Source organism: Amphibalanus amphitrite, unplaced genomic scaffold (genome assembly GCF_019059575.1).
Source record: "Amphibalanus amphitrite isolate SeventyFive unplaced genomic scaffold, NRLGWU_Aamphi_draft 000524F_arrow, whole genome shotgun sequence".
NCBI classification, from domain to species: domain Eukaryota; kingdom Metazoa; phylum Arthropoda; class Thecostraca; order Balanomorpha; family Balanidae; genus Amphibalanus; species Amphibalanus amphitrite.
The window spans coordinates 67,601-94,951 of NW_024882018.1; the positions used below are offsets into that span (position 1 = coordinate 67,601).

At 48.1% G+C, this 27,351-nt stretch overlaps 2 protein-coding genes across 2 annotated transcripts; one reads left to right on the forward strand and one right to left on the reverse strand.

Annotated features, from left to right (window-relative positions):
• Positions 1 to 27,033, forward strand: LOC122393214 (soluble calcium-activated nucleotidase 1-like). Its single transcript, XM_043389041.1, has 9 exons — positions 1 to 175; positions 1,512 to 1,670; positions 2,036 to 2,180; positions 2,578 to 2,812; positions 5,779 to 5,938; positions 6,223 to 6,288; positions 7,033 to 7,210; positions 18,209 to 18,317; positions 25,915 to 27,033. Exons 2-9 carry the CDS (start codon positions 1,607 to 1,609, stop codon positions 26,134 to 26,136), a joined length of 1,179 nt encoding a protein of 392 aa, XP_043244976.1. The 5' UTR covers positions 1 to 175; positions 1,512 to 1,606; the 3' UTR covers positions 26,137 to 27,033.
• Positions 9,186 to 15,001, reverse strand: LOC122393213 (acid sphingomyelinase-like phosphodiesterase 3a). The gene is made up of 3 exons (XM_043389040.1): positions 14,798 to 15,001; positions 12,553 to 12,664; positions 9,186 to 11,699 (listed from the first exon to the last, which is right to left on the reverse strand). The coding sequence occupies exons 2-3, from the start codon at positions 12,561 to 12,563 to the stop codon at positions 10,334 to 10,336; spliced, it is 1,377 nt and encodes a 458-aa protein (XP_043244975.1). The 5' UTR covers positions 12,564 to 12,664; positions 14,798 to 15,001; the 3' UTR covers positions 9,186 to 10,333.
• Positions 27,034 to 27,351: the final 318 nt, after the last annotated feature.

The window sequence follows — 27,351 nt, forward strand, 5'->3', positions numbered from 1 at the left end:
GTTTCAATCAGAGCACACACGTCAACAAAGTTTTGCTTTATTTCAGTGCCTTGATTTCAGTCAATGAGTCAAGTTTTCATTTTTCATTTTCACCCTTGTGTGTGAGTTGGACGAAAGAGCCAAGCCGCTACGCGCCCTAACCCAAAACAACAACAACAACAACCTTGTGTGTGAGGTAGGTAGGTGGCCATTAAAGGGACCCTCCCACCTTCAAAAAAGTTTATGAATTGGCATGAAAGTGATGTCGCTGGGTTCAGAAAGAGCGAAAACTAATATCTACCAAATTTCATCGAAAAATATTCACCGGTTTTCAAGATATTAGACTTTTACTTTTGTTTACTTTTTTGGGATCTCCGCTGTTTCTAGCGACCTTATTTTAGAAGTGCGGCGTTTGCGGCAGATGTTGCGCGCAAATAGCATATACCACCGCGTGCTACAAAACGTTTTAGTCAAACATTTAAAAATCGTTAGATATCTGCGCTGACGTCACACATTCAGAGGGGTATTCCTAAGCATTAGCCCCTCTGAATCAAAATGCTGCAATTTTGAAATTCAATATTTCCGATTTAAGGCATTTCTCGATGTTGTGAGTGCCGAAACCGGTAATTGTGAGCCAGGGACCCCATTTTGGCTATCTCAACTCAAATCTAATGTTAAGGTGGGAGGGTCCCTTTAATGGCAATAATCAATGGCAATAATCGCCAATAATTAGCGATTATTGCCATTGGCTGGGACTGGGACTGGAGGATGACAGGAGTGATAGGTACTCTTTTCTTTTCCTGTTTGTGTTCCTCACAACTCAGGGACGACGGTGAAAACGGGCCTGGGGCGATTTGATCAAGGCTCGTGAAATTCACATGTGACGTTTAGCATGTAAAAGACCCACGGAAGGGAAGAAGTTCCAATACCGAAGTTCCAAATGTCACGTGATTAATATGCCCTCGGGTGCCCTGTTTTCACTGGCGTCCCAACTCAGTTGGGGAATCTATGAGGTGCCGAACTAAAATTTGATCAGCCAATCAACTGCTGGAGTGGGCGGGGCGATGACATAACTCATAAAATAGGTAAATCATAAAATCATATGGTCATAAAATCAGGAAACTTCATCTTTTCCATGCATCCTAGCATTTCAATGAAAAAATAAGGCATAAGAATGTTTTTTTTTTAAACCACACAAGGTGAAGTTTCACAGTTCACACTCCGCTGACAAGCTAAGTTCCCTATCATTTATCAGTTATCACTGTTATGCCTATTGCCTGCTATGGATGTCAGGAAATACAAGCTCAGCAATTAGTATCCTCGCATCAAGCAACATTTAACACACAATAGAAGAACACCTCCTTTCACTTTTTAGTTCACCATTGTCTGAACATCCATAAGGGAAATTTGTGTGACCATATTCATAAGCTGGTAATTTCTTTTTCCTTAGGACAGGGACAAATTAATTCCATGACACATTCTATTGCAAATCATCATCAATAGCCTCTGACCTCGAAGCTCTGACCCGGCAGAACCCGGCGAGGCTGTAGCCGCAGCCTCCCGCTCCTCTGCCACTGTGGATCTGGATCTGGAACGGACGCCCAGTCGGCAGGCCTCCGAGACTGCTATGCAGGACTGGAGGAACGCCATCTTTAACCCACCGCCGTCAGCCTCGTTCACATATAAAATGGGTGAGTGTGGGGTGCTGGGCCTGGGTGGGCTTTGAAGTAATGTTAACTTGACTAGTAGTGTTGTGTATAGGTTTGTCAATGTAGCATCCTGTTGTGACTTGTGATCTACTGTGTGATACATTGCTGTACTGTGCTCTAAGTGATGTAGGTGATTTGCTTTGAGTTTTTGTTTTTGGCTGTTTTTTTCAATCATTCCTACCTCCATTCAATATGTAAATGGACTATGGAATTTGTAAAACGGAGAACATGAGATATTTGGACCACTAAGACAAACGTAATTCCGCAAAGATACCGGCCGATCGTACTAACGCCTTAGTACTGACATCGGATTTGTGACCTGCCCTGCCATCTGGTGCTGCCCGCAGGTAACTCGACGGTGCGACTGCAGAGCCGCCTGGTGGTGGCGCTGGGAATTATCGGCGGTATCGTGGTGCTGTATCTTATGCTCCAGCGCAGCTCTGGTGGAATGACTGTCGCTCAAACTGTCTGGGGCAAGTCGGCTCAGACTAGGTGAGGGAATGGTTTATATGATTGATAAGCACCAGGTCAAGAGGGTAGAATACTGGTCATAGAAATGGTAGCAGTATCACATTGTCGATGTACAATCGATATCGATGTACAATGATGCATGAGCAGTATCGATACACTAGTTGGAACTATGGTTAGCGATGTCATTTATCAGTGTAGAAAAGGTTGAGGTTTGGTGAAAAATATCGATGCTCCAGGGCTGCGGGATGTCACGCAGTAAAGTACATATATCTATACGAAACAGGTGGCTGGGAATGATCTAAAGGAGTACTTAAGAATGGTTCCAACTTGTAACTCTGTTTTGCACTATGATTCCGCTCACTCCCCTTGACTCTGAGCACCAGTAGGAATTCTGCACAACTCTCCCTCTCCATTTCAGGTGTAACAGCAGCTACCCCCTCTCACGCCCGCTCCCGGGCCGGGGCGGCGTGGGCTCCCGTTACCGTATCGCCGTCATCACCGACCTAGACCAGGCCTCGCGCCGGGAGGCGAGCTGGATCAGTCTCCTGCGACACGGGTGGTTGGAGTGGCATCACCGTCACGACGGGCGACCCCCGGCAGCGGAGCTGACCTGGGATGAAGAGGATGTGACGGTGAAGTCGTCACTGGCAAATGTGAGTTGTCTGGGGGGGGGGGGGGGATAGAAACCGAGGGAATGGTGTTGGAAGGAGAAAATCCATAAATGAGGAAAGTGTAACCAATCCGTTGCTGAAAATGCAAGGTGTGGTTGGTGTGAGGATCAACCACATTTGGCTGATTTTAGTAAAACAGTAAGAAGAAATCAAATAACTTGTGTTTTACCAGAAAGTTAGTCTCATTTAATCGTGTTTGTGTTGATTCTGGATTGAATTAGATATTGCATGAAAATAGGAAGATGAGTATGGTGTATCTGTGTCAATTGAAACACTATCAATTATGATTCTCCTAACTTAAAAGCCTGTTCAGGGTGTCATTTTTATCTTCAACCCTCCTCATCTCATTGATCCAACGCCCAGCAACGCCCTCTGACCGCCAGGTAGGTCGTATGTACCATGAACCACCCTAGTACAGTAGTACACCCTCTGTGATCTGAACCCGTGTTGGTTTATCAAGTTAACCGTCGCACGACCAGGCCATTTCTCATAACACGAACGACCAGGGGGGGGGGGGGTTGTTACGACCCCCCCCCCCTGGCGTTTCGAAACGGAAGGTCGTAGAGCTTAGCGGAAAAAACCAACGGATTGCTCTCAACGAGATCTCGCGATTGGTGGTATATTTTTTGGTCCTAGGTCAACATTTGACCTACTTTTGACCGGTCAAAGGTCAAATTTTCGGAAAAATAGACTTTTTTCAACTTTCGGCGGCGATTGCGGCAAAACGGTGGGAGATATCGACTTGAAACCTTCACTATCGTGTTCCTTGATCAATTTTCTATCGTTTGGTATGTATTTCGTTCCCCTAGCTCTAAAAATGGCGCGTTGGGAGCGCCGGAAGTCGGCAAGGTCACAGTCGGCGGCAGAAATTTGAAAAATCAAAATTTAAATTTTTGAAATCTGATTGTATTTTTGGATTTGGGAGGTCCATTTGCTCCCTATAGAAGCTAATATTGCTGCATATTCCCATTGAGGTGACAAGAATTAGCAAAATAGTGGTTCGGGCGCTTTTCAAAAATAGTACCGGACGCTGTTCCTCTTGTGACGTCATAGCTCCGTGACCTGACCTGACCCGGTCAAATTTCTTATACCATATGATAGCCAATACTTGCCCCAACATGCATGGGAAGTTTCATCACGATCCATCAACCGATGTCCGTACCACCGGCAGGAAACCTCGGGCGTTGGCACTCAGTTTGTGAAAATCCGGCCGGAGGCTGTACCTCTTATGACGTCATAACTCCGTGACCTGACATGACCCGATCAATTTTTTTCGGCAAAAGATGCGCAAAGGTTGCCCCACAGAGTATTGAAAATTTCAGCCCGCTACGACAAGCCGTTTAGCGTGCACTTCGAAAAAACCTCAGGGGGGGGGGGGTTGATACAACCCCCCCTAGGCGTTCTAGGGTTAAGGTAGATTGTGCGTTTTAACAATCTTGCTGACATATTGAAGTTTCTATTGCAGAAATAGGGATAGATAATGCTGCGTTTGCATGATTTCTGCTCGTGAAAATTTTACGTGGCTGCTATGCATTGGGTCACCTAAATCGAAATCTATATCACAACAGAAAACATAGTTTTGGCGTGTGTATTGTTATTTATTGTTATTGCAAAAGTTAGCATTACTTTTGCCTGAGCAGTGAGCAGGATATTATCCCGCGCCCTGCTGGGGGTCCTGGATTTCCACGCCCTGCTGGGGGGGGTGTTTGAACACCCCCCCCCCCTTGTAACTCGGCTCCTGGGCCACGTAGCGATACGCGGAAGGCGGCGTTCGAAAGAGCGTAAAAAATAATGACGAAATCACTTCGGTCAATTTTTTGGTCAGGTCAAAGGTCAGGTCACCAGAGGTCATTGAAGGCAAAATTTCGCCGATTTCCAGGTCGAATGTCGAAAATTTTCAAGAAGCCAACGCATAACTCGGGAACCAATAGAGCTACAGCGCCGCGGAGAAGCGCATTCGATAGCCCTATTAACGCCCTTTCTGAGTAATTCTCTCAGATTTGACCTAACGTCAACGGTTTTGCCTGCAGGGGGCAAAAACTGCAAAAATAGCCGATTTTTTCGAAAACAGTTTTTCTGCAATAACTTTTGACCCAAGCCTTGTACGAGCTTACTTTTACCGGCATCGTGTTCCTCTCGTCAAGACGCATCGAATGAACTATAACTTGACCTTGAAAGGTCAACTTGAAAATTTGACCTCAGGTCAAGGTCATGACCTGACCGGAAAGGGTCATGTTGCATATCAGTCGATCCGTATCGTCGAGCTGAACACATCTAAGGTGTTTTCATCGCTCTAGCATGCCTCTATCAAAATTTATTTGCGAAAAACTGTTAGATACCATTCGTGACCTAAGATGACCTCAGGGCATAAACAAGGGTCACGGACACCATTTTCAAGTTCAGTGTGTCTAAACCACATGTAATTCGGTGTTTGGGAGTGTTTATAATGTCTTTCATCCAAAAGAGGCGCATTTCAATTTTCTCCCATTGACTTATAATGGGGAGGTCGCAAAATTGACCTGACCTTAGGTCATCGATATCAAAATTCTGAGATATACATTTTGTACATGCTATTGCTCTTAGCAATCGCTGAAAGTTTCAAAGCGATCGGTCACTCGGTGTAGCTATGACAGACATTGAAAGTTTTTATGAGGTGAGGTCACTTCAAGTGACCTGGTGACCTGACCTTGAATGACCTTGGTCTGAAATTTTCACAACATGTGTAGAATTGATGTATGATAAGGTGTACCAAAAACGGCGGCGCTCCGCGCCGCCGTTTTTGAGATATTCGCGAAAAACCACAAGGGGGGGTGTTCAAACACCCCCCCCCCAGCAGGGCGCGGGTTATGATGCGGTCTGATTTTTCTTTTCTCATCTCCTGACCTCCACAGAAGCTTGTCGCAGCCCCACATTGAACACCCTCTGACATTTAACCCTCTACCACCCAGGGTGGTCGCGCCATGGAGCTCTCCGAGCTGGTCTCGTTCGGCGGACACCTACTTTCTGTTGACGACCGTACCGGGGTGGTGTACCAGCTCACCAATGGAAAGGCCGTACCCTGGCTGATTCTGGCAGACGGGGATGGTCAAGTCGCCAAAGGATTTAAAGGTGTGTGGGTTAGCTGTAACCTCAGCTGCTTCAGAGAGTGATGACATGCTGGGATTGAGTTTGAGTTTATCTGCTTCATTTTCTGAAGGCGTAAAGAAGACAAATCGAAAGAGGGGCTTAATGTGTTTGGCGATTGTAGAACTTCGTGTTTTTGGGTCCTAATTAAACATATTTTCCCCTTACACGACGTTTGTATGTGATATCCATTGAAATACTTTTGTAGAATGACCTTGACCTTTGACACATTGGCCTTTGTATAATGACCTTTGGTCTGTCACCCCCAGGCGAGTGGATGACGGTCAAGGACAACCATCTCTACATTGGTGGTCTGGGAAAGGAGTGGACTACAGGTCAGTAGAGACTGCACACCCGACCGACTGATAGGATATGGTAACCGTCAGTTACAGTTGCGCTTGTTGGAGAAAGGAAATGGTAGAATCCTCCTTGTGTGGTGATGGGTGAGCTATCCAGTGTTGGTAATGGGAATAACATGCCGTGGCTCTTAAAATGCGCAATGATTCTCGAGGAATGAGGATAGTAATTTGGATTGGATTTATAAGGATTTGTACACTCCGATGACACATTATTTTATAAAAGCACATATCGATGACACATTAGACACTACCACTCATATTCCGTCAGTGCTTTGGTTTTGCACCAAATATTTCGCCCCATGGAACCTCGAAGTCGCTTGGGGCTAGCTTTCTCCCATCCTCGATGAGCTGGCCAAACACGCTGGATTTTGATGAAGAAGCCGGTGGAGCTACTTCGCCGTCTACGGCTGAGTCAGACTCTTCTGCCGGGCCAGACGTGCGTCCTTCGACGCACCCGAGGTGATGGGGACCAGCTTCAGGAGGGGCTGTGGCGAGGATAGCGGCGGAGTTTCCCCGGATGATCGCTATCGAGACTCTTTGCAGAAGCCAGGACACTTCTCTGGGGTCCTTCTTTGTACACTTATTATTGTATTTAGATGGGAAACCCCAGAGTGACTATACCTGTACTTGCCTGGTATGTACACGTATGTACTTGACAGCTATGTACTTGCCTTCCGACTAAAATTGTTAACCCCCTAACTTCCTTCCCTCCGATTACAGAGACGGGCGAGGTACTCAACCACAACCCCCAGTTCGTCAAACGGGTCACCTGTGACGGACGGGTGGAGCACATAGACTGGAGGCCGGCCTACCAGGCCCTGGTGGCAGCGGCCGGTCTCACGCCGCCCGGGTATCTGATACACGAGGCCGCCGTGTGGAGTCATGCCAGGACAGAGTGGTGAGTGGTGGAGAGAGGGAGAGAGGGAGAGAGAGAGAGAGAGAGAGAGAGAGGGGGAGAGACAGACAGAGGCAGAGAGACAGACAGACAGACAGACAGACAGACAGACAGACAGACAGAGAGACAGAGAGACAGAGAGAGAGAGAGTCACGCCAGGACAGAGTGGTGAGTGGTGGGGAGAGAGGGAGGGAGAGAGAGAGAGAGAGTCACGCCCGGACAGAGAGAGGGAGGGAAAGTGAGTGAGTGAGTGAGTGAGTGAGTGAGTGAGTGAGTGAGTGAGTGAGTGAGTGAGTGAGTGAGTGAGTGAGTGAGTGAGTGAGTGAGTGAGTGAGTGAGTGAGAGAGAGAGAGAGAGAGAGAGAGAGAGAGAGAGAGAGAGAGAGAGAGAGAGAGAGAGAGAGAGAGAGAGAGAGAGAGAGAGAGAGAGAGGGAGAGAGAGAGACGCGCCAGGACAGAGTGGTGAGTGTGCCGGGTAGAGGGGGAGAGGGGGGGGGGGTGGATTAGAGGCCAGGTAAGAGGTGTGTTATAAGCGGGAAATGAGTCGGTTTGTGGACCTCCATTGGTTTAGTCACAGGTTTAGTGAACGAGGTTTTGTGGTGACATCTGTATGCTGTTTGACTGCAGCGTCCAGAGATGTCGCTACTCGCTAGTTATCATGGCACAAATGTTAACAATCGAGCAGGAATACTACAAGTGACTGCTGTGTTTCAAAATTCAAATCCTTAACATGACAATGGTGAATAACATTGAAGCCCGATCTCGCAAAAAGTACACCCACTGTTATCTGGTTAGGAGGCCACTTTTTTCTCCAGTCGTCTGTATCATCATCTTTTGATCAGTAGGTATATCGTTTGTTTTCCTTGAAAGGCTAAGCAGTTATTTAACATTTACTTGGACATGTGCGTTAAAAGTGTGCAACCAGTTCTATGTTATAAGTTCAAACGAAATTAACCCGGCGGCCGCTGGGCCTCCGCGCCACCCGCCAGCCGCTGGGGGGGGGGGGGGGGGGCATAAAGTTGCCCCCCCCCCTTTACTTCTGCGACGATATCGTCGCAACGCGAAGAGATAGAGAAGCGAAACTTTGCACACATCTTCCTGAATACCTAGCCGAGGTTGTGTCTAAATTTGGTGTCGATCCCATTTGAAATGACGTCACAGTGACGTCATAAGTGAAATTATAGATTTGCGACTCTCATATTCCTCACGATACAGCACATATATGGGACCGAATATAAAGGGCCGATTATTGGTCAGAAACTAGATGGAAGTGTAGTAAGATGTTTTAGGATGACAGCAGGTGCTGTCTAGTTCATTTACAGTCGAGTTTCATGCTCAGCGTCATCAGAAACGGTCCATATCGGAAAACGACAAAACTTTATGACGTCACTGTGACGTCATCTTAGGTGCTACAACCACCAAACTTTCCTCAAACATTGCCTAGGTATTCATTTGAAGCTATACCAAGTTTCACGTTCGTAGCTCATCAGGTTTCGGATATATTTCACAAAACGTAAAGGGGGGGAAACTTTATGCCCCCCCCCCCCCAGCGGCTCGTGGGTTAATTGAAGGCATGGAACGAACTATTTATGAAAATTTAAACAAAACGCATGAAAACGATTCCGGTGTCTTTACGTTACACCCTGAGCACCTTCTAGACAAATTACCATAGTTTATGATGTCAGTCCTTTATGACCTCCTGGCTGGCTGCATAGGCGGCGGAACGGGGAGGGCACCGGGGCACCGTGCCCCCCTTTGATTTTGGCATTTTAACATTAGCCCTATGGGCGTCACATGGAAAGAATGGGACCAAAAGTCGACAGTGCCCCCCCCCCTTAATTGAAAGTGTTCCGCCGCTACTGGCTGGCTGAGTGACGTCAGTCAGACATTCAAAACTATTGATGTTCATGTCGTATCGAACCAGACACGTCCAAATCAATCATTTCTTTTCATCGTCCATCCAAGTCTAAACACCGATGTCTGGTTTTTATTCATGTATTTTCGTCACATGGCCAAGGGTTTGTACAATGCACATGAAAACTGTCAGTCGTTGTCTATCTATGAACAAAGCGTGCAACATGTGACGATGTTTGTTTCCGATTCAGTGCACTCAAACAACGAAGCGTTTGACGTGACCCATTGTTAAATGCACACAAAACACTGCAAAATCAACCTCTATGGAAAGCTTCTTGGAGGTAAGCTATGGAAAAGCTCCTCTATGGAAAGCTCCTCGTCTGGTCTTGGCTGGTTGCTAAAGGTCATGTACGCTGATAACAATTTCGATACACATTCTTAAGCATAAGACTGAGTTTCTAGAATACATCAATGGGCCGAAGAGAGCAACGATAACATTGAGCCGAGTGCTTTATCGGGTAAGCATCATACGTTTCAAGGCATCTGACACTGTGGTTTAGGATTTCATGGAAAGGCGGCGCATTACTTTCTGGCGGACTGCCAAGCTACTGTGCTTGTGAGCTGTGCACCGTTGGCTCATAGAAATGACTTCATTGCAGGGTGACAGAAGCCTGGCAACAGTGAGGTTGCGGTGCTACGATTACCTGTGCAATACACACGAATACACGTCATCAAAAGCGGCGCGTTACGCGGCGTAATCATAATCCATAATTCATGAATTTCCGCTATTGTCACACAAGGAAACACTAAGCATCGCTTAAGAAGCACAGAAGCTGAACGTGCTAAACTTTTTATTCAAGGCACGACTATGAAGTTAGGCAGTCAGTCAACGATAACATACTGTCGCAATTAATTGCAATCACCCTCGCCATGGCGCCCTTTTCGATTTCGGCACCATCATAAACATCAAATGGGCTTGTCGGAGAGGGTTTTCGGTTCCTTCTAATCGATTGGCAGTTAGCATCAAGGGCACACCCCTTGGAAGTTTTCCACTCTTTGAGATTCTCATCGAGACCCGCTGCGTTGGCTAGGACGTATGTAACTGCGGAAATGATTTCTTTCTCTTCCCACACTGATCTTTTTTACTGACGCTTTTCACCAAAACACACCAATAACGCGTCGCACTTTTCTGTTCATTCCACCACTCAATCGCTGGGACTTCCCCACACCAGCGACACCATTCCCTCCACTTCAACTCGACACCCACCATCGTCTAGCCGAGGACTCGCGCGGCAGCAGCAGTGACCGCCACGAGCACCAGCGAGGCCACCATCTGACCAGAACCATTGAGGCAGTCGGTCATCTGCTGATGCACCTGGGCACTCATCTGGCAAAGGCGCTGCTTCTTGCACGTCGCGTTGCAAGCGGGCGCATCGCCATGCAGCCCGTCGTTGAAATTCCAGTACTTGCGGAACTTGTTGTCATCTTCCTTGATCTCTTTGAAGAGGAGATGCATGGAGCGTGTGTTGGCGTCAGGGAGACCGTACGCATCGCGAAGGCGATACGTAACGTTCCAGAACTTGGAGTCATCCACGCTGGTGGGGTTTTCGCGATGGGCCTTGTTGGCAGCGTCGAGGTTGAAGTGGAACTGGACGTAGTCATTGAGCTTGTCCGGAAGAAGAGCGTACAGTCGAACGCTTGGGTTGATGCGCTGGTCAAGTGTGCCAGGCATCAGCGCAGGAGCCATGAAGTAGGTGTTGAGCGCGTACGTGTGCTTCTCAAACGGCAAGTCGGTGCGATAGACGTTCTGGAAGGTGTCGATGTGCTCGTGGCCGAAGATGTTAGCGATGCGCTGCTCCAGGGTACCGACACGGTTCAGCTCCTTGTGCAGCTTGTAGTTGTAGTTGGTGTAGAGGTTCGGTGTGTAGATACTCCAGTGCGGGAAGCCGGGAGACAGATGCGCGGTGACGATGGTCGGTTTTCTCGTCTTCAGTTCCTCCGCCAGCCAGGCAATCTGACCGGTGGGGTCGTCTCCCGCCTCGCTAACTTTCTTGTTGCGGGTGTAGTAAAGCGCAGTGTTCAGCACGATGACGCGATACTCGCCCACATCCACGGCATAGAAACCTCCGCGACGGAAGGTGCGGCGGGCTTCCTCTGGAAGCAGCTCTCCCCAACCGCTTCGCTCGAGATACTCCTGATAATACGTGCCGTTGTCGTCAGGAAACTGATCACTCGGATACGCATCGTGGTTCCCAATCGCCGGAAGAATCTGCGCATCGGGGAACGCGTTTCGCAGCATCGAGCTCACACGTCGCAGCTTCGGAAACACTTCCGACCAGTCTGTGTAGGGCCAGTGTGGAGCCGTATCACCCGTCCAGAGGATCGCCTCGGGGCTTCCTATGTGACGTTTCATGAAGTCCACGGCCGACTCCACTGTGCGCCACGGAAGGCCGCAGCCGATTTGGCCGAACCACTCCTCTCGCGCCGCGCCGGTCGTGTCGGAGTGACACCAGGCCTTCGGGTCGGCAGTGGCAGTGTAGTCGCCGTCGACGTGAACGTCAGAGAGCTGCCAGAAGTATTTGACGGCCTCGGCAGTTGGTGTGGTGAGGCAGAGAAGCACGCACAGTGGTGCCAGGTGGCTGTGGAAGGAGAAAAATAACGTTAGAGATTCTGCGTCAGATTAATAATATTTAATTTTTCGTGTTCGAGTTGATCCGTCTGAATGTACGGTGGGCAACGCAAGCTCTCTATCGTCTAACCATAAACAGACTACATGAACTCGGGGTAACATAGGTGCGTCATTGTCACTACAATAAGTGACAACATCAGCCCGGCTTTTTTGCAACAAAAAGGGGAGCGTTGAGGCATGGAAATGGCACAGCAAATAGCTCATACCAGTTTTCCCCTTCCGCTTCATTTACTAGGCTAGGGTTCTGGCCGAAAGGCAACGCGTCCATTATCCGTTTCGTCAATGCGGCAATGCATTGAATGGCAACTTTATCATTGGGGTATGCGGAATGGGTTTGGTTCAAAACACACCAGTAAAAGGAGTGATACAGCGTTCCGGGATCACTTGAAAAGGTGTTTTGTTTAGCCTGATACCGAAAAAAAATCAAATGTTGACGGCCGACAGGGTATGGTACACTTTGTATTGTGGACGTTCATTGAGGTTCAGGCAAAACCTGTTTGAATCGGTTGGCAGCTTTGGTACCTACACATGGTTCTGTCATTGTTAAATTCGGCAAAAAGTTATTAGTTTGTCTTTAGGCTGTCAGTGAGTGTCGGTCGCTGTAACAGAAAACATTGGCCGATTGCAATTCATACTGTATTACAATCCAAATTGTTCAACTATAACTAAATGCGTTTGCGATCCTAGATTTTTATCTCTGAATCACCAAAATGTTACACTTGATAAACCTGATTCTGAAAAAGTATTGAGAATAAATGCCTAAATGGTCTACAGCTTACCGTTGCGTACGTTTTTCTACTCACCTGAGCCTCATGCTGGTGTCTATTTCTATCACGTGCTTGTCTGGCAGTGAGTTGTAAGATGGCTTTACAGCAGGTTCACACTCAGATTTCTGCTGGCCCGGGCCAGCAATGCCTGTAAACATAGAATAGTCAGCATTAGCAGTATATAGGCAATCATATTGTATGGGATAGTTTCTGAGTGGCTTCAAACAAGAAGATTGTTTTAGGTTCTGTGTATTAGCAGAGGCACGAGCCACTTTGAGTAGGGGGGGGGGGGGCTTTGGGGGAAAATGACCTCGGCCACAATCGGTTATTTTATTCCTCATTTTGGTAGTCTGTTTCGTTTAGTCACCAGATATTTGTTTATATTCAACTGGCATGGAGTACAGTTGGTCTGTGCCAAAGCGTTCAAATCTGCGGCTTGAATTTGGAGTTGGATTTGAAGCTGCTTACGTCTTCAACTTCTTTTTAAATTGTAACGTCCTACACCCGCCCACCTCATCTAATTCATCACAGCGATGTGCTGACGCATCAGCTCTCACACTGTCCGGCCTCCATTACAGCCAATTTCCAATCGATCCTAATTTTCCACCGGGTCTTTGACGCCATAGGAGGGCCGTTTCTGAAGACGACCGGCCATGAACCCCTCACGGCATCCACACGCCCACTACCAGCCTGGCGCGCCTCCCAAAAGCGCGCCCACAATGACCTTGACCTTGAACGTGCGGGTGTGCGGTGCGGGCGTCAGGAACCATGTGTAGAGCTGTTCAGGAAAGAGGAAGACGCTGTAAAGCATGCTACGAGAATGACTTGTATGATGACTTGTGATTCGACTGGAGAAAGAATGTGCTGTTGATTTTGGTGTTGTGAGGAAGAGCTTAGGCTTTTGGGGAAGCTGCTTGGCGGTGTCTATTTTGGTCTTGGTTGAATGTGCGAACTTGTGGCGCTTTGGCTGAGAAGCAAAGTAGCATGTTCGAAGCGGAAAGGAGGCAGGGGAGGGGTAAAATTTTATCGCAATTTAGATTAAAACGCTCCCAGGTTTTGATTGTCTTCGTAAATACTGTTTGGTTATGCATTACGCTACGCAAAGCTAGGCGAAGTTAAAGCAAGGACGCGTTTTGGAATGTTTCACGTGTATTGGACTGAACAATGAACGTTCTTAGCTATCCGCCAACAGCTGAAAACCGGTTTGTTGTTTACCAGCCTCATCTCTGGGAAATGTGATGTGAGCGGATCTGGACATCGTGGATATATCCAATTGCACCAATGCTAGATTGTATCGTTGCAATTGGATACAGGTATCAGGGAATTCTGCCTTAAATTCCGCTTGCCAGCCGAAGAAAATGGCCAGTTTTAACGTGTTAAAAAAAGGTTACATGACCAGTACTACAGACTTCTTCTTTCCCGTAGTATTTCTACAGTCTACACTCGTGCACAACCCGCAGGCTTTCATGAGCTAGCCTTTGTATTATCTACTGAAACGGTGCCAGCAAAACACTGTTGGTGTTGACGTGTAAACTCGCGTGACATCAACGAAATCCCAGGCTGTGACATCAACAAAGCAAGGCTATGTGGTCACCCTGGCTGGGAAAAACGTGTTTCTTAAGCACCCGCCCTAAAAATGCCACTTCCGTTGCCATTCAGAGAAGGTTAGGTGCTATATGCTGAACTTGGAGTCTTGGAGTTGGAATGACGTATAGTTTTGCACCAACGTTTCGTAACACATTAGCATAGTCGCGTTTGGATACGGGCAAGTTTTCGTTCTGGTTTATGCTTCGTGGTTGTCTGTTGTAAGACTTTGGGTGTCTATTCAAGGTGTTCATGTCGTCTCTCTGTGCTGTTGCCTACTGATACCAAGCAAGAGTTGAATGCTCGTGACACGGAAAGCAGTAGAGCAGTGGAACGTCATGACCAGCTTCAGTTACTGCGTTTCGCTCTGCGGCAGCCAGATCAAGTTAATGTACATATGCGCAATTTTGGCACCACGGTTAAAGCAAACTCAAAACTTAAATTTTGAACCTTCCCCGATTATAATTATGAGTTTCAATAGCATAGTTCCAGCACGGACCATTGCTATATGCTTACCAAAAAAATGCGTGTGGAGTTTGAAATAAGGCTTTGGTGAGTTCAAATTGTTACCTAACGCGCAGTTACCCTCTAAAAACGAACACATTATGAGAAACAGCTTCACTTAAAAATGTAATTTATCAGAACAAACCGGCGCAAGAAGCAGTCTTTCTATCACTCCTCCCACTCTCTCACTCACCCAGTTGGCAGAGGCCCGGCTGGCTCTCTCCCTCCACGTGGATCCGCCCCTCTCGCTTCGCCGCACCCCGTGCTACTGTCGGCCGTCGAGCCAGCGGTCGAGCCGGGCGAGCGCCAAAGCCACAGCCGTGGCTAAAACTGTGGCCAAAGCCGTGGCCAAAGTCGTGGCCGAAATCCAGTCAAAAACCGGCGGGCGTACGGGCGTCTGGGGAGGGGAAGAGTGGGAAGGTGAGTAGGAGAGATGGGATAGACGGAAGAGGGTGAAGAGGATGTGATTGAAAGGAGAGTGTGCGGATATTGAAGGAGTAGCGTTTAGAGTACGGAGTAAGAGGGAAGGGCAAAGCGAGAGGTTATGGTGAGTTGGGTGGTTATATTTGTTTTACTATTAAACACGCTTTTGATAGTTACTGAATAATGAAATCAGTATCAATGGCAAAAAAGAAACAAGTACTGTCGCACTTAGTGTCATGAACAGTTTCTAAGCGTTCTTGCTCGCTTCAAACACAAACAGCGTCTCATGACTTTGGGAATGTCTGGAATGCTCATATCTTGACGATCAGCAAGATCCGGGTCGATGCGGTTAGCCCGATGTACTGATCTTTGATCATGTTCCGGTATGCTTCCGCGGTCTATACAGCGCATTGTGTTTCTAGTAAGGGTTGGTGACCTCTGGACTCTGGAGATGGTGACCGTTCAGGCTGTCGCCTGAGGCAAAGAGCTGCTGTTTTTGGTACGGAACGAAACCGCCCGTTAGCTTTGGGTGATCGACACTCTTGTGAGACTCCCGGTAAATTAATTGCCGGTTTTTCTGACTTCCAATCAATTTGAAAGATAATTGGAACCGTGGCAATAGTAAAAAGTAAAGATACGCAAATCCGTTAGTTCAATCGTCTTTCTTCCTCAAAAGTTTGTCCTTCGTCACTCTCGGTTGCCCTTGTATGATTGGTGGTCTGAAAAACTCGACACATTAATTGTTCGCTCTTTTTTTGTACCGTGCGTCACTTTCTGTGGTGTGCTGCAAGGAGGCCTTCTTGCGCCCATGTTTTATTCAGTGACCAGTGACCATGGCCTAGTCACTAGTCAGACTTGATTTGCGCACTAAACAAGGAGCACTAATATCTACCTGTGACTCATGAGGCAAGGCCATGCCACTCTCAAAGATCGTAACACTTGAATTGAAGCCTCAACGATCTTCGACCTTGATTATGGACAACTTTTCATAGTACAATTTTTATGCACTGTTTTACATCTTCCGTGATGATTGGCGAGAGACTTACAGCTTGTCGAGCCTTAGCCTCGAGCGCTAAGGCTTTCACGGCTTGTTTCGCGTTCGCTCGTCATGTTTGTATTGCTGATGTCTCTAAATTTGTCAACGATGTCGCTATGTAAACATTTGTCATCGTTGTTTGCATATCACTGAGGCTGTGGTTTAGAAGCAGCTGCTTGAATGTTTATCTTTCCAATAGGTGCTGTCATGACTGAAGATGCATTGTCATTTGATGTAACACGAATCATCTTCAGATCCTCTTCCTTTGCCCTCACACTTGACTTTCACGTCATTGTTTGACAATGTTTTTCTCTATGTAAACATCTTACATTCCCACCTGCCAACTTCGTTCCCCGTTTGCAGCCCATTTTCCTGTCCCGTTCCTGTCAGCTTTCTGTGATGGTTTCCCTCCGTCCGTATTTTTCGTGATTCCCTCTGTCCCTCATCTGGCCCCCTCCTCCCCGCTCCTCATTCCTCGTCCTCTTCCTTCATCTCTCCTCTCGTCCTCTCTCTACACCTCCCCTCTGTCCTGGCAGTAACCTCAAGGCGCTGATCATGGCTTAACACACGGACACGACAGTGACAGTGGTGGGACGATGGTCACAGGTGCTTGGTCAGGGCGCATTTGTGCTCTGTCCTTCGTGACTGACCCCCACCCCCTCCCTCGGACCCACCCCCTACTGAGGGGAAGTCACGTAGTTTGGCATAGAATGGGGAGAGAGGGATAGGGAGGGAGAGAGGGAGGAGGCTGTTGACGGTATAAGAGTGAGCTAGCGTGATGTTGGGAGGCGTCACGACACGGAATATTCATGCAATGTTAGAAGTTCGTTTGTGGTGCGTACTAATTGATTTGTAACTAGGACGGGCTCGACTTTTCGATCACTGGGTGTGCTCATGCATGAGCTGATTTCAGACATTGCTTTCATTGCACAGCTTTATGCATAAGTGGAGTTAGCGACCTTAAATTTATATTAACGGTGCCATTTTTGTGCGTTGAAGTACGCTAAAATTATGCATCTATTTACTGCCTGTAAAGTCCACATGTAATCGCCCAATCAAAGTATGGCACAGTTTTCAATCACAGAAACCGTCTGTAGTCCCGGACTCGACTACTGTTTCCATAGCATGACTCAACTAATTGATAGTGAGCCCACAACGTTGCACCATTGTCCGTTAGCAACGCTTCAAGTACCATGGCCGATGGCATAGTCCGCAGTTAGGTGGCAATGAATTAACGGCCATTTTGCGTAGTAATAGTTTCATAACCATTCTAAGGGCGACCTTTTTGCAGTACATTTCACTTTTAAAATGGACCACACGGACCACATCATCCAGGTGAATGGTGATCTGTAGTCCCAAATCACATTCTTGTAGGCAATCGAAAAAATAGGTATGCGATTTTTACTTTCCTCTCTCTCTCTCTCTCTCTCTCTCTCTCTCTCTCTCTCTCTCTCTCTCTCTCTCTCTCTCTCTCTCTCTCTCTCTCTCCTCTCTCTCTCTCTCATCTCTCTCTCTCTCTCTCTCTCTCTCTCTCTCTCCCTCTCCCTCTCCCTCTCCCTCTCCCTCTCCCTCTCCCTCTCCCTCTCCCTCTCCCTCTCCCTCTCCCTCTCCCTCTCCCTCTCCCTCTCCCTCTCCCTCTCCCTCTCCCTCTCCCTCTCCCTCTCCCTCTCCCTCTCCCTCTCCCTCTCCCTCTCCCTCTCCCTCTCTTTCTCCCTCTCCCTCTCCTCCTTCCTCTCCCTCTCCTCCTTCCTCTCCCTCTCCTTCTCCCTCTCCCTCTCCCTCTCCCTCTCCCTCTCCCTCTCCCTCTCCCTCTCCCTCTCCCTCTCCCTCTCCCTCTCCCTCTCCCTCTCCCTCTCCTTCTCCCTCTCCCTCTCCCTCTCCCTCTCTTTCTCCCTCTCCCTCTCCTCCTTCCTCTCCCTCTCCTTCTCCCTCTCCCTCTCCCTCTCCCTCTCCCTCTCCCTCTCCCTCTCCCTCTCTCTCTTTCTCTTTCTCTTTCTCTTTCTCTTCCTCTTTCTCTCCCCTCCCTCCCTTACTCCCTCTCTCTCCCTCATCCTCTCGCCCCCTTCCTCCCCCTCCCCCTAGCCATGTATGCATAACCCCCTCTCCTCTTCAGTCACATTTTACGTTCTTATTTTCTTTTCTCAGGATGTTCCTGCCGCGGCGGGCCAGTAATGAAAAGTACGATGACATGGCGGACGAGCGGCGAGGAACCAACATACTACTGAGGGCAGATGAGACGTTCACAAACATCAAGGTAAGGTGGGAAAGTTAGGGTAGGACAACTCACAATTGCGGGTTGATGAGACGTTAATGAACATTAAGGTAAGGTAGGCAATTAGTTTACTCGTATAATAACTATCCTACTGCGGGCTGATGAATCGTTCACAAACTTCAAGATAAGCAGCAGTGAAGTCTGCAACAGACTTTCATGAGAGGATATGACTGGCGAGTAGTTGCAAATATTTATAACAAAATGGCATGATCAACGGCAAAGTGCCAGTGTAACAAGACAGTTTACAGTGCAGTGCGCAGTTTCACGACGCTTCCAAAACTGCTGGTATTTTTTCATGGCCCCATAATACCGCCACCAAACGTTGAAGTGTCATAGAGGTCGTATTTTGGTCTCGTCATAAGATACATTCGACACTGCACACTGCGTAGGCTGTGTGCTGTATCAAAATGTTTAGGCTGGAAAGCTCCCACCTGCGCACATCGAGTAGGTAAATTAAACACAGGTGGAAATACGCTGTCGAGCATCCCCGAATTATCACAGCTGACAGCGGCGGTACCGTGATATTGTGCGACGCTGCCTGTCTCGCAGACAATGACACCGACTTCCGGTCGACACGCGGAGTGCACAATACCGGCACGCGCTGGGGGGGGGGGGGGTGGAGGGGGGTCGACCTTGTCCCTAGTTCGGCTCTGTTGATCACGCCCCAGCTACGAGTGACGCACTTTGAGTGCCGATGTTATGGTGCGTTGGTTGTCGGGCGTGTGTGTGTAGGGGTAATAGGGAGGTAATGAGTGGTTTGATGGAATGTTTGAGATGTTACGTGATGTTTTGGTCGGTAATAGCTTTAGGCGATCGATGTGGTAAATGCTTGATGAATGGCTTCATTATTACTGAGTGTATTAAATGTAGCATGAAAGCGGTTCGGGATATATGCGACGGTTTCGTTTATTAAATGATAGCTATTTCGTTCTTGTTTATCTAGTTAACTAAAACGATTAGTGCATGTGTTTCTCGACTCCCACAATTGTTAAATGTAAGATATTTTATACATTTCGTATTTCATACATCATGTCGTCATCATTTTGTCGTCGTCGTCGTCATGCTCACTCCACCTGCTTTATTAGTTGAAAGAGAAGACAATTACATAGATATCCGTTCATTCTGAAGAAATGACAATGTCCCACTCTTCAGCCACATCGACAACTTACACACATCGACATTGACTAAAAGGCATCGCAAGGCAACGGTGAACAAGGCTTTGCTAAAGCCTTAGTCATCACAACCTTTTCACACTTTCCACTTACCACCCTTCCTTGCCATCCGGCTTTGTTTAAATCCTGAATGCCCGCAAATCCTCCTCCCTCCTTCCTCTTTTTTTATCCCTCTTTCTATTCCACTTTCCCTTTCCTCTCCCCTCCTAGCACCCCGGCGGCACTGGGCCACAATTCTCCTCCGACCACGATCGCACTGCGGCCCTGCACAGCGTCCCAAACTCCGCTCCGGGATGAGCCAGTGACAAAAGATGGGACAGCGGCAGACTGGCTAGACGAACGGCTGTTAATGTCGAGTGTCCTGCTCTTGGCCGGGACTCTCGTGGTTCTGTGGTTGATGATCTGCCTTCTGGGTGTGATTTGGATGGTGAAGTTGTTGAAGACGGTGGTGTAGAATAATGTCTGGCGTTTGCCTCCGTGTTCTCTGATACACCTGTTGATGTTTTTGTCCTCGCTACCGACTTGCTTGCTCTTGTGTGCAACTGTGTCTTCGCCCCCTCTGGTTTTATGAATGATTGCCTACCACCTTGATAGCTTCCCTGATGAGGCATTGATTCAGACGTTGTAAGCGATGGTAGAGCTGCAGATCTTCTTCCATTTGTAGCCAATGTATCTTTTGCCCCGTCCTTTCTCGTCTTGCTGGCCCTCGCAACTCTCCCTCGCACACTATCTTCAGCAATTGCACGGTTCAGCTGACAAAGTCGATACGCCACACACTGACCTCTGAGATGTTCGTCATGCTGTCCTCCCTTCTCGTACAGTAGCTTCAGTACAGGAAGGAGATGATACAGAGCACGGTACTGCTCGTTCTCTGAAGAGAACGACGAGTAGGTGTTGGCATGATGCCAAGAGTTTCCATCGACGTTGTCGTTTTTGTTTCCGTACCAAGCGCCGTTCACTGCGTCGTTATGATAACTGTTCCCATTGATGCTGTCAATGCTGTTGCCAATGACATCACTGTTCCAGTTTCCGTTTCCGATTCCGTTTCCATTACCGTTGCCGTTTCCATTACCGTTGCCGTTTCCATTACCGTTGCCGTCTCCATTACCGATGCCGTTTCCATTACCGATGTCATTGCCGTTTCCGTTTCCATTCCCGTTGCCGTTTGCCGCGGCCGCCTGAGCTAGAGACAGCGCCAGCAGAGCGGCAATGGCAGCGAACCCCGCTGTGGCTCCTTCCAGACCTTGAAGACATCGGCAGTTGTAGTCCTGTCCGTCCCTGTAACCAGGGATGCGGAGCCGGAGCCGGAGTCGGAGCCGGAGCCGCCGGAGCCGGCATATTTTGCCCGGAGCCGGAGCCGGAGCCGGAGCCGTGAAACAATATAGCCCGGAGCCGGAGCCGGAGCCGGAGCCGCCAAAAAAGGGGGCGACTCCGGCTCCTTTTTATTTTTTGAAGAGGAAAAAAAATAATTGACCTATGTAGTTCGGTTTGACAGTATAAAGCAGTAAAACATATGGTAAGTACGTCATGGGCCATCAAGTGAATGAAAAAAGCCGAATATCCCCAGCATCCCACAGTACGCAATCAACTTCCTGTCTGCTCCTCTCCCCCCCCCCCCCCCCACGTCTACTGCATCCCCAGAACATGAGGACCGGTCATCAGGTGACGGCCATTGTTTTGAAGCCAGTGCAGTGGACTGCGACTCCCAACACCGTCTCTTCCCACCCCACCCTACCCCCCCCCCCCCCACACCCCCACCCCCCAATGCAGCCGAGACGGGTGTCAGCTTACGATGGTTCAGTGAACTCCGATTCGCGGCGACTGCGTTTCCAATGTCCTTTCCAATGCTTTCTAGTCTTTTGTTCTGCCAGTTCTCTCCGAGGTGCGTTTGCGCGGGGACGCGGTGAGCCGGTCATGGCAAAGAGTAACGCGGCCGTATAGTCATAATATTTCGCCACGTGCTTATATACCCTGTTCGCTGATTGCATGTGCTGTTGAGAAAAATAGCCTTAGATGTTAGTTGTTATGCAAATACAGAAGCTACGTGTACCAATCCAATTTTTCTTCCACCCGTATTTAATTGATTGCATAGGAGATGTACTGAGTCGGAGCCGGAGCCGCCGGAGCCGGAGCCGCCGGAGCCGGACCATTTTACTCGGAGCCGGAGCCGGAGCCGGAGCCGCCATAACATTTCACCCGGAGCCGGAGCCGGAGCCGGAGCCGATTTTTTTCTCCGGAGCCGGAGCCGGAGCCGGAGCCGTCTGAAATTTCCACGGCTCCGCATCCCTGCCTGTAACTGCTACCGCTTCCTACATATCCTGCAGAGAACAGCGATCTTGCCTTTGATGCAGCGGCTCGCGTTGTCGCCGCCAAGCGGATGGCTGTTGCTGAGGATTCTCGAGCGCTTCTAGTGTGGTGCTGGTGGTGATTCTCCTGGCGTTTCTGCCAGATGCAGACTGCCTCGACAACTGCTGCCGCCAGTTCAGGTCCCGGGTAGTCTAAAGGTGGGGGTGACGCGTAAAGGCTGCGACCCCTTCCGCCGCCGCCCCCAGCATTGTTTTGGAAGAACACGAAGACAGTCACTCCCAGGAGAGCAACTCCTCCTGTCACTAGAGCTGCGACGTCGAACGCAGAGCAGTCGCAGGGGTCGACGGCATAGTGGGAAGAAGAAAAAGCGTACGGCGAAGAGCGTGAAGGGGAGTAAGGAGTTTGAGTGGTACTGGATGACGTGAAGTCGCTGAAGAGAGACCCGAAGATACTAGGAATGGTATGAGATGATGATGTTGGTCTAGAGACACCGTTGAGGTTTGTTGTTGTGTCAGGCCGCCAGAGGAAGGATGATGAAGGAAAACACATTTTGACGTTGAATAGTAAGCGCTGCTAGAAAATCTTTCTTTGCTCCTTTGGTGTTCCGTTCTTCTTGGTATGCTGATGATGGTTTATCACGTTAAAAGTAGATCTTTCGTATGTTTTTTTAGTCGTTCTTGTCAGTTTTCCTTACATAATTTATTTGTGCAACTTCGTTTAGTGACTCCTCTTTTTCGTGGACTCACTCCAGCTGCTTTTCTGCCGTTTTGTCTCGATGCTCTGGTTTCCTGATCTTTGTCCGCCTCACTGAGGCAGAATCACAAGAAGTCACTTATGAAGGTCCTCACTTTGACCGGAATTCATCAAACTTCATAACACTGCCCAGAGCTCCAACTAAGCTTCAGAAAGTCACTTTGACTTTGAAGTCACACACCGTAAGACTTAGCCACTTCACACAAAACAAAACGGCACAGCGGCCTCGGTACCGTCTTGTCCCTCTCCCGTCTGCACAGCTTCTGTCCGAAGCCGTTTGGCGCGGTCAGAGATGCGCTCATGTCGTGTGTGACGCCTCAGCTTCTCGTGACGTCTTCGTGACGGTTCAGTAGCGCCAGCCTGTGATGTGTGACGTCGGCGGCACGCCTCGTGACTGGCCGTAACGTGACGTGTCTAGTGACGAGTGTGACGTGTTGGCGAGGTGCGTCACGTAACACTTAGTGTCCTAGGTTTGGTGTTCGACATTTGGCTATGTTTTGTGTAGTTTAGGCAGACATTGTTTTGGCATATGTGGCTTAGCCAAGTGGTGTTTTTGGGAGCTAGACGTCTCCTTTTGATACGAAGTCAAAGAGAATATTGTGGCAAAAAATTACATCAGTGGTATGCAGTCGCACATCAACTCGGTTTTTATTTTATTAATGGAATTAAAGGCCAGTGATTCGGTTCGCAGCCACACGTTTCAATCAGCCGTCTGTTTCTAACCGTTTTTATCATGTTCATGTTCGTGTTCGATTTACCATGAAATGTTCGTGCCTTTCAGTGTTAGCGAGGAGCCTCCCAAGTAGGGCAGTCGTGCTGAAGGTCTTTGTGCACGATCGGTTCTACCTAAAAAAGGATGCTGTCGGATGGCTGAGCGTCACGACACAATATCGAGTTAATGTGAATGATGATTTTATGTAGGAACCAAAACAAGTCCCATGTGATATAAGAATGAAAAACGGTTAATATACAGTCACAGATCAAGTTTTGCTTGAACGCGGCAGCCATAGAAACGACATATAGACCCATTTGGACCTTAGCTAAAAATGTGTCCTGTTTCGTTTCATTATAGAGCGCAAATCATTGTTGTTGCACCACATAGTTACTTCTCTATGTCGAGAGAAAAGTATGTGGCTGCACGTATTCATGTGACTTGCTGTTGTTTGTATTTTCATCCAGTCGCAACTTCGTGCTAGCGCATCATGATGCATTGAAGAAGAAGATGCGAACGTGCTACTGAACACACGATTCAATGCACATGGACGTCTTTGTCGGGAGATTGGGAGGCACCTCAGGGAGATGGGAGGCATAGAGATAGGTTTTTGCCAACCTCAATCTTTTTATGGTAAAAACGCTTATTATCCCATGTATGTGTAGTATAGGCCGAGGGTCGTGACACTATTGAGAGCGGTGGCTAGTCTATAGTAGACATGTTATTAATCCATCACTGTTTTAATTTACTTTCAGACCTAAACTCTCAGTTTACTTTCAAAGTTTGGGTTGTACCGTGCACTCACACCGGAGCATTTGGGGCTTCGTGTTTCAAATATGGGTTTTATGCTCAACTCCAAACGTAGATCTAGTAGCTCCAAAACGAAAAATTTGCCAGAATTACTGTAAATTCGGTAGTGTAGGTGCTCATATGCTCCTTTTGTGCGTGCACCCAATGCATTAGCGTCGCCACGGGGGGGCAAGCGGGGCAGCTTGCCCCCCCAACCTCGGACCGGGCACCCCCTGAGATCGATACAGATCCGATGAGATTTTGGAGTCGGGAAAAAATGGGGGTACCTTTCTGAGAATGCCTGTGAGGTCAGACTCGTTCAAGCCAGAGTCGGACTCGCAGTCGCCAACATCGTCAAGACGCCGACTCCAGACTCGGAAATGTCAATACTGTGATTCATTTCATGTTCCTAGTTGGTTCTGTATTACATTTAATAGCTGATTTTCATAAGTTTTGAAGTGCTGATACAAAATTTGCGTTCAAAGTGTGACACTAAATCTTCGGGCCTTTTTCAACTCTCGTCAAATGTCTGCGACAGACTCAAGTACCGTTCAAGTGCCACAGGGCTCATGACTGCTTGCATTTCACACAGGCTCCGAAGGAGCTCCACTGAGCTCTAAGAAGCTTTCAGAGGGCCCAAACCGGCCTCTGAGAGTCCCACTGGTGTTCATATTCTCTGAGAGCCCATACAGGGATCTTTGAGGACCTTACACGTGCGTAGACCTCTGAAGGGCCACACGGATCTTTGAGGATAGGTACTTTCAAAAATTTCTGAGAACCTTAGGCCTCTGATAGCTCAGCCGAGCTTTTGAGGCGAGAGATTTTGCTGAGCCCAAGCCGGCAGTTTAGGGGTCACGACTCAGGTGTGCCTCTGAGGGTCCTAGCACATGTTTCTTATGTCCCTATGTTAGGTCCTTAGGGATTCGACACAGACCTCCAGGGTTCACACTGCTATTTGAGGGCTCCCTGCTCACCCTGGGCCTGGTCTCTTAGCGCCCGCCGCCCAAACTGGCTTCTGAGGGTCCCACATTGGGCTCGGAAAGCCCTAAAGCACCACATACACGTAACTATTTGGGGTGACCAACGCCGATCTTCAGGATCCTAAGCAGGCTTCTGAGAGCCCACACTGACCATGAGTGGCCTAAAATGGCCTGGAAGTCCCAAGCCTATCGCTAAAGGTCAAAGGATCCCTTGCCGCTATGCCGTGCGAAATTTTGGTTCCGTTAAACATCTTTTCTTCGCGTTTGCAGCGCTTCCTTGCACACGAAAAACGAGAAACATTTTGTTCGCACTCTCGTGTGAACAAAACACCTCTCACTGGAGCAAAGATGAATTACTTCCGATTCACACTTCCGACATTCACTCTCCGCCGAAAGCCCAACTTAGTTTCAATCGGCGGCTGGGATAAGCCCTATGTATCTCACGTAGAACCTCTGCATGCATGCGTGAATGAAGGCTTCAGCAAGGTGATTATTAAACTGAGCGTTTTTAACCTCTTTTCCTGGGTGATGATCATGAGCGACGAGCGTCTGCACAGGGGCTCTCTAGAGTGCGTCGGTACGCGCAGCCATTGTGATTCTACCGATCGTTTTTTTTTTTTTTTTGTTCAAAGATTTAAAAGTTTGAATTTTCTGTAAAAAAGAAATGGCAAGTCATATCTACAAGGAAAACCTTGTCACCATCGTATTCATCGCACCATTGCGCGTTGAATGATACGTAAAATGAATGAGTAACGACTGGAGGAAGGCAAGCCCAACCGAAAATCTCTGGCGACGCCTATGACCCAATGTCTGGAATCAGCCTATGAATTGCTTGCAATCACTGATCGTTGTTCTCTGTTTCACAGAAGAGCGAGGTGGGGCCTATCATCCCCACCCACGGCTTCTCCAGTTTCAAGTTCATCCCGGGCACGGACGACACGTGGATTATCGCTCTGAAATCCGAGGAAGACAGCGCCGCCAACCGGACAAACACCTACATTACAGTTTTCTCCATCGACGGACAGGTGGCGCTGCCGGAAACTCCGCTCAAAGGAGCAATGAAGTTCGAGGGCATTGAGTTTGTTTGACGCTAGGAAACTTGGGGTATGGACATTTGGGAGGGTAGGCTTTTGAAGAGAATTGAGAACGGGCATTGCAGCTCAAGAAAGGACATTTTTGTGTGCGCCGGTACTGGCGAGCATGTGTGATGCTGCTAGGGGTTGTGTAAAAAGGTGTTCTGTCGTATGATTTTAGAGAACTGCTTCAACTACTATTGTTGGAGTGTACGTTCCAAATGTTACTCAGTGGATCTGGAAACAAGTGCCAGACTTGTATATGGTCTTATGTTTGTATTTATACATCATAGCCAGTATGATGAATGTTTTTACCGGATTTGTTTACGGTTTTGGTAAAAGTAAGTGCCTAAAAGTAAAAAATCTCAAGGATTAGGAAGCCCGCAGTGCTTAAGCGTCACAAAGTATCTTAAAATAATTTAAATTAAATGACTGAATTTCAGTTGGCATGTATGTAATGTATTTATTGGTCGTGAGAGATTGGAATGAGATGCGAACTGCGAAGGTCGCTTTATGTAGGACTTGGTTCGTACGGAAGATGCTCAGGTGTATGTCACGTGCTGACTTTGTTGCGTAGTGCGATCAAGACACGATGGTATGCGTGGAGCGGCGCGTTGGATTTGTACGTAACGACGCAGTTCTCTATACACCGTGTAACGACGGGTGTTTTTATTTTGTCGCTATTCCGTGAATAAGAATCACCAGCAAAATGCTGGCGGAGACTCTCTCCCAATGTGATTGTTGATCGATGAAATCACAAGTGTACGCTATGGTGTACGTGAGACATGTTTCTTAAATGCTCTCTCTTTGTCACAAGCGGTCAACTGTGATGGCTTTTCTCTATCGTGGCGTCTTGCACAGACTTGTGTGCAATGTCAATCGACATCATTCGAAATATACATGTTTGAAATACTTTGTTTTCAGATACAATCGGCTCTAATCGTAAGCTTCTGGGTCGTCTTTCACCGTTTAGGTCGCCATTTTTAGGTAGTTTGATGTGGACTTGTGCTTGTTTTTTGTTAATCGTTCTTTCCATATTTGTTGCAGCTTCTGTTTCGTACGTTTTATTTTTCAACTCTCGGTCGCAAGCTAACGTTTTACAAGCACTTCACCGGAGTGAACCTTTATACTTGCTAAACGTTCCATTTGGTACTTTACCAACCACCTTCAAGATAGTAACCGGTATCAGATCAGTTACCTAATTGTGCCATGCACCTTGCGGCATTCGTC

Bases quoted from the DNA above. Each gene is read 5' to 3' on its own strand.
- LOC122393214 (XM_043389041.1), top strand. From the start codon at position 1,607: ATGCAGGACTGGAGGAACGCCATCTTTAACCCACCGCCGTCAGCCTCG. The intron at 6,289-7,032 runs GTCAGTAGAGAC...CTCCGATTACAG, and splicing joins GGGAAAGGAGTGGACTACAG to AGACGGGCGAGGTACTCAAC. The intron at 18,318-25,914 runs GTAAGGTGGGAA...TCTGTTTCACAG, and splicing joins AGACGTTCACAAACATCAAG to AAGAGCGAGGTGGGGCCTAT.